The sequence below is a fragment of the Pleurodeles waltl genome, chromosome 4_1 (genome assembly GCF_031143425.1).
Source record: "Pleurodeles waltl isolate 20211129_DDA chromosome 4_1, aPleWal1.hap1.20221129, whole genome shotgun sequence".
Lineage (NCBI taxonomy): Eukaryota > Metazoa > Chordata > Amphibia > Caudata > Salamandridae > Pleurodeles > Pleurodeles waltl.
In genome coordinates this window covers 433,332,137-433,344,177 of record NC_090442.1, presented here as the reverse complement: position 1 = coordinate 433,344,177, position 12,041 = coordinate 433,332,137, and the positions used below count along the sequence as shown (strand labels likewise).

Below are 12,041 nucleotides of genomic sequence, written 5' to 3'. Positions count from 1 at the left end.
AAACAGTAATTAAATAAAACACAGGATACAGTTTAAAAATCCAAAATCTATTTATAAAAATAGGAAATATTTTTAGCTTTAAAATGACACCAAAATGAATAAAATCAGATAAGGGGAACTGGAGATATGATTTTTTCAAAGAATTAATGCTTTCTAGCACATAGAAACAAAAAGCGCCATTCTGGTCATCTGGTTGTACCTCGACCGGGGCAAAGTCAAAATTTAAGGCCGACCGCGATGGAGCCTCGGTCAAAGGTTTACCTAGGACTTTGTTGTTTTTCTGGCGATTTTCTTCAGCGGGACGAACCTGCCAGTCCAATCCGACCTCCTGGAACTCTTCCTCGAATACGCGTCACGGGAGCCCTCTGTGGAGATTTTTACCTTCGGACGTAGTCGTTTTTGTGAGGTGAAAATCCTTCGACCGGGGCAAATCTGAATCTTGATATGATGTCCTTGGAGTCCTCTTCAGATACACTGCCTGGGAGGGACCGGTCAACTTCATACGTTCGGATTTAGTAACCTTTTTGGAGATTTTCTTCACCAGGACGAACCTGCAAGTCAGGCCAGGTCGCGGTTGAGGCAAGCCAGCTAGAGTTGCCGCAGCGCGTCGGTCTCTCTATGGAGCTTTTTCCCAAAAGTTCTCCAAACTTCTGGATCTTCTTCTAGATGTTCTTTTAAGGTTCTTTTGAGGTCCACAGTTCACCCCCAAGGTTCCAGAAGCTCTGAGATGCTCCCTGAGGGTGCAGACTACAACTCCCAGAATGCACCTGGCACAAACTCCTTTGTGGCCACTAGGCAGTGGTCAGCTGGTTGGTTTCTTCAGGAGTTAGTGCAGGAGTCTCTGGTTAGCAAGTTTTCACATGTAGCAAACAGGGAGTCCCTCCTTGAACCAGCTGAAGCCAGGCAAAGTCCTTCTTGTGGTGAAGCCCAAGTGTGCAGCTGCTGTAGTCCTCCAGAGTGCAGTGTCCAGGTGCAGGCCAGGGGTCCAGCAGGGCAGTACTTCTTCTTCTGTAGTTCTTCCTTGTTGGAATCTGAAAGGGATCTGGTAGGGAACTGAGGTGTGGGTGTAGGTCTGCCAGTTTTAACCTTGCTCCTGGGTGAAAAACAGGGGGGTCCTGTTCTCCAATCAGGGGCAGGCTCCTTCCCCCTGCATTGACCACTTCCTGAGAAGTGTGGCAAAAATCATTCCCAGGGAGCAACATTCCTCAAAAATCCATCATGACTGAAAGTGATTTTTGGAGGTTACATCTGGCTGAGCCCACCCACTGGTGTGGCTAAAAATCCTAAATACACCCCTCTCCTGCAATCTCCCAAACTAATCAAGGGGGCACCTAATTGTCTGGGTTTGCAGGATATGAGGGTGTTACTGGGTTGCTCCATATGTTCTTTCCTGCCTTTGAAGACCAGTTTGGCAGCCCTCCACCCTTCCTGCTTTCCCATCTGCTGAGGGAAGATCTCCTCCCCCAGGCACATCTCTTTGTGTTGAGCCAGGCCACTTCACACCTCATCAAAGGCTGGCCAATCAGAGCAAAGCAGCAAAAACACTGCAGGGCTGAAGGTCCCTTCTTATAGTTACATGGAACCAAACCCTAGGGGCGCATAGGGCACACCTTAGGGGTGACTTATATGTAAAAATAAGGTAGTTTAGGCTTTGGAACTTCTTTTAATTCCAAAGTCGAATTTGCATGTAACTTTAATTTAAAAGCAGCCAGAAAGGCAGGCCCGCCTTTAAAATGACACTGGGCACCTCAGCAGTGCACTACGTATGCTGGGGTCCCTAAACCTACATGCCCTACCATATTCTAGGGACTTATAGGTAGGTTGACTTAGCCAATTATAATTAGTCTAATTTGCATACTGATTTTACACAGAGCACAGGCCCTGGGACTGTTTAGCAGTACCCAGGGCACCATCAGAGTCAGGAAAACACCAGCAAAAAGTGAAAAATGGGGGCAAAAAGCTAGGGGGGCTCTGCAATCACCCTTGTTTTTTACACATGCAGATAATTACAGTGTGAACCAATGACACTAAGTGAATAAAAGAGAACCAGAATGGGAAACCTAGAGTCACATTGGAGGGACGTGATTCAGTGTTGGATGGCAGGGATATTGTAAAGATCTGGCTTTTGAAACCCGACGTGCTCCAATGAAGGGCTACTTCTGATGTGCAAAAGGGAGAAATGAACAATGTGCCTAATGCCCAAAGCACGAATTGTAATGGATTTTGATGAGATCCTATCAATAAATATTGGGCAGAAACAAGAAAGGTGAACTCCCAAATGACCGTTTTTTTACAGCACAAGCTGCATGTATCTGGAAAACTTTTGAGTACATGCTGCAAGTCAGAACATTCATCTAGATTGAGGAAACAACATTTAAGCCCTTACTAATCACCAAATAATCATGCATTACTACTTCACCTTGTTCAGTTAAACAACCAGATACCTCTACAATAAAGAAATTAACTAACACAACTCTCCCAAGTAGGTCCATTTGGAGGGGATGTGTGGATAAATCCTCGGTAATCTATTTCTTGCACAATGTATCAGCTCCTATTATCACATATTTCTTAAGCAATTATGTAAGAGAATTGTGTAAGCTTTTTTTGAAGCTCCTGTTGTATGACACGTGTACGTAGTATGATCCATATGTGTATAAACAACTTTTAAATGCAGAAAAAAGGTCTTATACCAGTAGCATTCAGATATTTAGTAGTCATAATGCTATCTTTAGGTGTTGTATATATCCTGTAAGCTAAATTTTAGGTGTTAGACAATAGCAGCAACTTTGGAAGATCGGACAAATAAACTGTACAGTCAATCCTACTAAATGAAAGATATTCCATTATGTGAAATACAACATAATTTTGATTAAAATATAATTCATATACTCATATATATATATATATATATATATATATATATATATACATATATTCATATATTCATGTACTCATTGAACTAAAACGTCCTTTAAAGTATTGCTTCCTGTCACAGTTTTCAGCAGATGGCTGTGTCCATGAATATAAAAAAGATAAAATGATTAACAACAATATCAGCACACTCTTTTCTTCTCCCTCAGTGTACACTGAATTTCCATCAGTTAATTTCAACTTAGTGTGACGACACAAAAGTAGAACGCCTATAAATATTCGACTTAATGTTGTTGAAATCAAGTGTGGAATAAATTTCTGTTGCGCTTTGTATTTCCCAAAACGTACCACTGTGGGTAAAAATAACTAGGAGTTATTTTTGGAGCGGAATGATACAGACATGAATACCCACTATATCATTTCGCAGAGAGCACGAACAAACAGTTGCGGTCACTGAGATTTATCCAAGTCCAGTCTGTAAAAATTCCACAAACTCAGTTTTAGAGCAATATATTGTTCACTGGGGTATATTAATCATGGGAAGTTAAAACAAAATCCTTGGAAAAAACCCATGACGAGAAACAGAACCAAATTCATGTTTAATATTATAACCTTCCTAGCATGCTATGAAATATATTTCTCAAATCCTGAAAATATTACTATTACAGTACAAATTGTCAAACTATTTTAAAATGAAAATCTGCAAACTGAAATTGTGTAACATTTGTAATATTTTCTATCATCACATTATTTAATCTCCTAATTATTTTCTGTACAAAGAACGTGTATGCCAGAAAAAGTCAGCCATAATCTGTAATCATTTAACACACATTCATGGAGGCTTTAATATTTGTAATCCACTCACAGTTGTAATTCTGACATAAACCTCCTCCTACTGACCAAACTGGTGAAATATTTGAACATCTGAAGATTGGAACTTTCAGTGTAAAGGGAATCCACATTCTTAAATGGACATTTATGACGTCTACTGGCCTCATTCTATTCCACAATGAAATCTTCTGCAGTTTCAAAACAAAAAGGGCATTGAAAAGATTCTCTGCAGATAACTATATAAGTATGAGCAATGCAGTCAGACCTACTGTTGACCTACAGATAAGGTTTCATTTCATAGCTCATTTACTGTGCATATCAGCACATGCTCCCTCTCAGTTAAATCACAGTGGTTCATATTATATATAAGAAGCATCCTCTGGGGTTGCTCAAGCAGGTGTTGCTTAATACATAGGCCTCAGGGGTCACAGATCGGTCCCTGTGACAGCTAAATATTGTACAAGGACTTCAAAAACAATCAAACACATACAATCATAAATTTTATGTCCAGATTTTGTTTCATTACTTTACCTGGCTCACTGATAATGCTCTTTTCGCGGGAAGGTGCGCATATATCCTGGATTCAGAATATTAAGGTGTGAATGTTTACGAAGCAAACTATGATTGTATTACATTCCAACATAATAAACTTCCAAGCATGTTACTGAGTTACAAGTTACTGTTTTTTGTCACTTCAGCACATTGGTTTAGGTATTCCAATGCTTAATATCAGAAACCGATATCCTCATGTTCAGGTAACTGTGGATGGGGTGACGATTAGTGCTTATAAATGCTTCAACCCAAAACTAAGTCGAGAATTTGTCTGCCCGGTTTACAGTGGGGTCCACGCATATTCCTCCCTATATCTCGGAATTTCGATTATAATGTTTGTAACTATTTTTTATCCAATGTAAAATGATAAATTTGAAGGCAACTTATTTGTTTTAACCATGCGCACACTGTCACCTATTCAGATTTCTGCCCCATCATGTTCTTGTGAATTATGCTGGACCCCACTGTACATGATCAGCCTAACAGAGGGGCTGTGGATTGGACATATGCCACAGCTTTCAAAGCATGACGCTTGCAAAACGTCTTTTTGTGTAAAAGCGCACATGTTTTAACATTATTGGCAGTGGAGATTACTGAATATGGTATGATTACTGTACTAATATGTTTAACTCTGCTGTCTTTGTAACTTGATTTTGGATTAGTAAACTGCATGTTATAAAATTATCCTTTACTCACAAATAGGAAACAAACTGGCCATTTTTAAACCTGTCATGATTACTATCCTAATTCTTAGAAATGTTTCTAATTGTGAATTAGAAAGGTGTGAAAAATCAAAATGCAGCTGTGATAGTTGTTGCTATCTGTACAATATTCTGCAGGCAAAATCATACGCAGAAGCTGAAATAAGTGTCATAACCCAGGCATATCCCACATCAGGTTTACATTTATCTGTGAAAGCATAAACATAAGAATTAACTTACAAGTTACTGCTCTGGCATACATGACTTTAATTTAGTCTGTCAGACCTCTTCTGAGGTTACAGAAGGTACATATTCGTTCCACTTCCTACAGTCATTTGAATAATTTGCAGGATAAACTCATATTTTCTTCCTAGCACCTTTTACTGAATCTTGGAAGGCAATCATCATTTTAGTATGTAACATTCTCCACAATTTCTAAAATCAGTATGATTCCACAGTAAATAATCGACATGATGCCTAGAAGTCATTATTCCCTTTCTACATTCTACTTTCTTTTTAGTTGTGAATATCGCAAATATCGATCCACTTCAATGCATCTCAACAGAAAGTGGATACTGTTTAATTTTGGAAACTAGTTGTCAAATGGTAACAACTAAATCACAAGTCCCAAGGATGCACAGTTAAACTTCTAACGTAAAACACAAAACAAGAGTAAACATGTTGACAGTTACATGTGCATTTTAAACACTCAGATGCACACTAGCAATACTATGCAAGGGAGCGAGCAAACTCAAGTAGTTATTGACAAAGGGAAAATGTTGGCCTTGGCTTTACAGGAGACCTGAATGCACCAAAGGGCAATACCTACTAGGTGGTGTCTCAAATCCTGTCCTCCTCTCGTAATACTATTTAAAGCTCATTCACTGTTGCAGTAGCCTATCGACAGTGTAGGCAGCATCAGCTTTGATGGCTAAATCCCTCGAAATGTGCCCTGAATGACGGTGATGTTTAGGTCGACTGATCAGAAGCTAAACCAGCAAGAGAGCACAAGTCTACATCCAATGAAGACACACTCCCCAGCTTGAAGCAAGGGAAGGGCACCATAATATAAGTAAAAGAACCAAGACAGCATAGCTTGGAAAATCACCTGCACCTGTGAAGAATTCAGCCAAATGAGGAATAGCTTCAGTAATATTCACGAAATCGCAAAACCTTGACCTGAAGAACTATCTATTCATATCTGCACCATTACACGACCTCCTGGACTTTTTAAAGTCCCAAATAGGAGAAAAATATCAATAATCTATTAACAGCAATCCTGTCCCATCAAATACCGCCACCGTTCCAAACCCTCTTCAAGCCTCTTTTATCATTTTCAGCACAGGGGAAACCAAGGCTGTAGTGAAATTGGCACCCAAAATGTAAAGCATGTAACAGTTTTAGAAACCTATTGCTCGATTTCTGTTCTTCCTTTTGTCACGAAAATACTTAAGAGTCTGGTCGACTTCCAGTCCTCTCAATATCTAGAGGAGAATAATGCCCTCAACATCTTTTAATCATGCTTCAGCTTGTGCTGGAGCGCTGACACCGTGCTCATCGCCACCGTCAATGAAATCTGCATGCTTCTTGACTCTTGAAGTAGCTCTGTCAGCAGAATTTGAGAGGTTCTCACATTCCATCTTTTTAACCAGGCTCTGTGACGTTGGGATCGAGTGTAACGTACTATTATAGTTTGAACCCTTTTCGAAGTTTAGAAAAAATCAGGTAATTTGCCATCTTTCCATTTCAAGTTCAGTGATCTAGGTTCTGGGGTCCCTCTGGGCTCTCTCCTCATCCAAACACTGTTTAATGTATAAGTGGCAACATAGGCAAATCGCTTTACCTCATTTGGGAATCGGTTTTATGTACATGCTGACAATACTCAGATTATTGTGCCCCTACACGGCAATTCCAGCAGTCTACAGAAACATTTTAAAAAACTGCTTACTTGAGGAAGACTGTCCAGGGCCACAGCGTCCGACCTATCCAATATCAGAGAAGCATCTGTCCTCTCTGTGGGTGAGAACAGAAACATCGTCAATACTTCTGAAACTCTCAGCTTATGAAATGGTAGACCACAATATCCTCCTAGATAGATTGAAAAACTGTGTTATGTTTCTCAAGTGGTTTTACTTACATAAAGCTAAGGATTTACTTAATCGATTGTCATTTAACATTTTTTCTGGTCAAAGATATATCAGTGTTTCTTATGTATTTTGTTAGGTTTAAGCCATTCAGTTAGCAATACCTTTCATGTTTGAGCATAAGTGAGGGACATTCTCTGGCTTGTGTTCTAACTACAATAGATTGTATCAGCAGTGTATTGCATAAAAAGAATGCCTTTATTCTCGGTCTTATTGTCTTTACACATCTGAGAGAAGAATCATTGCTTTCACAACAGAGCATGGGTGTTGCACATCTAAATTAGTTTTATTATATGAAAACTCTTATAAGATGCCCTTTAGAAGCACAATTTAACGTTGCAGTTTATGTCATTGGACCACAGCCAATTGTGCAGATACATTGTCTCTCGTTTAAGGAGGCTTCAATATATTATACCGGATATTACAAGGATTCCAGACCAACCCTTAAGAATGATTCCACTCATATGCATTTCCATTCCACCCTACTGCATTCTCCCATCTTCTGCGGTACCCTGCACCCTTCCTCTATCCACTGCAAACGTTTTAATGATGTTGGTCTGTTACCATTCACTGTTTGTCTTAACTACTCAAAGTGCAAAACCTGTTCTGTATTACGTAGCACTGTGTAGCTACATAATACATTTATACCACGTTGAATATGTACATATGCAGTGTATAGGAATCATATGAATCCCTGCAATACTGTGTATGCTTGATCTGATTTTTCTTCTGAGGATCATTGACACCTGACTGGTTAATTTGAGTGGAAAATACCACAGCAGAAGTAGAATACACATCATGTGCTTCCAGTGTTCTTGCTCATGATTTTTAAATTGGGGCAAAATTGTAGTTGTGCTTGTTTTGTACATGTTATGATCTCTAGTTCCGTAGAGAGCATGTGCAAGTACCACTAAGGTGGCTCCTGTGGTTCCTGACGGAATGTAACCATGTACACACAGGAGTGAGTACAATTTGAACTCAACTCCTAATAGCTATTTGTGTAAAACTGGCACAACTACCATTGGCACCGAAGTTTACACTAGTGCATGACTCTCACTGATCCTATCTGTGCGATAATGAATCAACAACTTGACACAGAGATACTTACAGATTTTGTTAAGCTTGCTTAGTGTTTTTCTGTACTTTGCACAATATAATGATTGAATTCAGCACTCTTAAGGGGTCCAGCGTGATCAGAGATAACACACCCAATGATCACTGGTTATTTCTAAAGCAAACATAGATCATCTGGAAATAAACCAAATGCTCCTGCTATCTGACACAATTACTATCACACGCCAAAGAGCATGGAATCCTTTATCCCCATATTATATGTAACAGCACTCTACCAGCAAAATATAAAGCAATATTTAAAGTTTAAAGGACAGCTCTCCTGAAAGCCCCAAATAAACATGAAATTACTTTCCATCTACCACAACTCTTGACCAGTGTCAGAATAGTATAAACCCACCATCTACCAACTGCATAATGATTATTCAGATGTCTTTTTTTCCTTATATGGTTCTTTTTGGAAACCTTATCTGCTCCACAATTTGCAGGTCTGGCTGATATCGATAGACTCATCCAATGTGCTCCAGCAATCCAATATACATATGTATGCCATTCCTGAAATCAATTTTCTGTACTAATAGAGTCGAAGCAGATGAACTCATTGATGGTGTGTACTTTCCATATGTTCATTGTGTTGCCTCAGGTAGCATAACTAAATTGCAGAACTCAGTGCTAATATTGACAATTCACTTCTAAGTAAATATGGGGCCGAAGAAAATAAGTACATACTTTTAATTTATTTTATGGGAGGTAGAACATGAATCCTTATGTCAGTTACATCTGCAACTCCTGCAGACACCTTTTTCCCAAATCACCATTGAGCCAATTACTTCCTTTAAATACCAATATTTTTTGATAGGTGCCTGTTTCCTTTCATGAAACAATTAGGTGACGCATAGAAATGTTTAGTCCCATTTTATGGAAGCCTTTCAAAGACTTAAAGCAAAATATGATTCTTTTGTTTTAGAATAAATAAATAAAAAAAACATAGAAAGGGTCCAAATCAAAAATGGTGTGTATGTATTCACGTTATAATAATCACTGTGTGATGTATAATTTTTCATAGTGGATAATCAGTTCATACAGTAAGATCAAAACTCAACTTGAATACTTTAGATGTTTTTCCCTAAACTACACTCTAATGCGAAGATGTCAACAATGGCTATGTACTTAATAAAGAGCAGAGGACGTTGATTATTTTCTGAAATCAAGACTTGGTCGCACTGAGTATAACAGTCAAAGGGTGTCACTGGGTTTCCCAAACTCTTGTACCATGTTTCTGTGGCATTATACATGCTGCCCAAAACTTTTCACATGCAAAATAACTTTTTAAATCCCTAGTCAGGTTTCAGAGAAACGTTCTCACCTCAACAAGATCCAGGAAAAATGTGTGAGTTCTTAAAGAAATCTACATCTTTTGTAGATGTTCTAGAGAACTGCACTGTATAACATTTGTGTATGCCCAGTTGACATTTTGTGAAAAGATTCACTTGTGCAAGCATGATACTAATGTGTATCAGCACATGTATCCTTTTCGTCACGTAGACAATATTTTGCCCTGTGAAGAAATCCCTTTGTCTATAAATCCATTAAATATCGTGGTTCACCTCTCATTTCACAAACTCATTTTCTTCTGCTTTTGCCAGGACAAACGTTCCAGGTGCTCTCTTAAAGGTTAATATTTTCATGGCATATGTGAATACATATACAATTGTGAGTTTGTGGGTTGTGGGAGTTCACCTACTTTTGCAGTATGGCCAACACAAAGCACCTGTACTTCTTACTCCAAGCACTACACTTCACAATGTGGTTGCCTTAAAGATATATCTATTTTCCTTATTTAAAATTCCACCGATTTGGTGCACCAGCACTGATTAATTGGAAACTTTTATGCATTTAAATTTAATTTAGGACTGCAAAATGCTCTGTTTATCAAGCACAATGTGTTCCTTGTAAATCACTTTGCTCACTTCTATGAACACGTGGAATGCACTGTGTGGTGTGATATGATATTAGGTGTTTATTATGCATGTCTTTTCTTTGTTGGCTCTTTATATAAAGTGTTACAATTAAAGATATACTTATGTGAATTTGTTTACAACATATTCTATTCCAATCCTTTGCACAACACTTTGTACAAACAGGATTTGCATGATGATGGTGAGCAGTAGACGCAACTCCACAGAAGGCTCAGGCTAATATTTATTTTTAAACAGAGACCAGACTGAAAAATATTCACCTAATCATTGTATTTAGCTATCGTTTCCTCATATTTTGTGGATAAAAATTTGTATTATTTGAACCATTGTATGTGGGTTGCATGACTTTGAGTTGCATCTTCCATTGTGTTCACTAATGTGTCTACAAATAATTATGCATTCTTATCCATTCTAAGGTGAAGCATCAGTGTTGTTGCTCACTTGAATTCGGTGGTAACCAGGTGCAATTTAAAAAAGCAACCCAAAGTGTTTTTTTAAAAAATTGTAGTAGAGCATATAGGCATATATGTGCTCTCCAGGTTCACCCCTACTTTTCGGGTGCACCAAGGGCTGCCTTTTGCACTTTGCCATCCCTGGTTTTGCACATCCTTAATAGTGATTTCTTAATAAACAATCACTGTGAGGGAAATTCAAAAAGGGCCCATTGACTAAAATGCAATGGGATTTCTTAATACAGATTTCCTAATAGCTGATAATCCAATTCCTTCTTTGTAGGAATCGCTATTAGGAAATTGACATATCTGTACAATGAGTTTTGCAATTCTTAAATGGTGATATCTATGAAGTTGCTATTTCAAATATGCAAAATTGCATTTTTGTACATCTGGCTTTTACAATCACGGCACACTGCTATTTTGAAAATGGATGGAGGTTTACTGGCCCTGGTAAGGCTCAACTTCTACATTCACTGATCTTTGCAATGTTTCACAGCCAAAACTCTTCCTTATCCGCTTTATTGAGGTAAATTGTTTGTGAATCGTTGCGAATGCCAATTATGCACCCAGCCACAATCCTACATCACAGCACAAAACTGATTCCTAGCTCTTAAAATTGATTGTAGATGTGTCCTCTGGACAGGAGGAGTTTTTAGCTCTGATTAATAAACGTTAAAGAAATATTAATTTGTTGATTGAGAGTTTTGTCTACTCACTACACTATTTATTTTTCTCTTTGCCTTTCACTTTTGAATTGGTCTTGCATTTTCTCCTGTGACATTTTCTGCATGCATGCTGTTTTGGTTTGTCTTGGTATTAACTCAACATTGCATGTAAGGCTGTATTTTCTTCTCATTGCTTATTTATCTATGAATAAATATAAAATATTTTTGAATATTTTAGAAATGGAGGAAAAGAGTATTTAATGATTTTATTTAATTTTGTTTATAATTGCTTTATAACTGTATCAAGTTATAAGAATGTTATGTTTGGAATGAAATGTTTGACAATTTTACACCAATCTTCACACATAAAAGCACACACTTACGTAGAACATGTTTTACCTTTTTATTTCACAAAGAGTAGATGCTTCAGAAAGACACATCTTAGCTGATCTGAAGCATCCACTTTCATGGAGGCAATACTGACTAAACAAAGAGCAATAATTAGGTTGGGCATTCTACTGACATTCTGATGATTCAAATGAAGTGCTCTATTTAGAGGCACATTTATTGAAGATTCCATTAAATGTGGCTTTTTTTTATTTTTTGATGATCACAAGGCTATTTAAAGATGGTGGATTTATTTGGATAGTTCAAATGGTTATCGGCTTTAAAAGAACAATGACTATTAATCTTCCATTGGCTGAAATGTGTGTTTTACCAATTCATAATAATGATGTAAAATCTTCGAATAATGGAAAAAAATAGAATTGTA

General features: G+C 37.9%; 1 protein-coding gene across 12 annotated transcripts in view; it reads left to right on the top strand.

The window, feature by feature from the left end:
- CACNA2D1 (calcium voltage-gated channel auxiliary subunit alpha2delta 1) overlaps positions 1-12,041 on the top strand; it is a 1,459,114-nt gene that overhangs the window by 1,257,608 nt on the left and 189,465 nt on the right. For 5 of the 12 annotated variants that reach the window (XM_069228688.1, XM_069228687.1, XM_069228689.1 and 2 more), the window contains exon 19: positions 4,401-4,457. The exons of the other annotated variants lie outside the window; for them this stretch is intronic. In XM_069228688.1, coding sequence (XP_069084789.1) covers positions 4,401-4,457 — 57 coding nt within the window. The remainder of the gene's footprint in view (positions 1-4,400; positions 4,458-12,041) is intronic. 12 annotated transcript variants of the gene reach the window in all.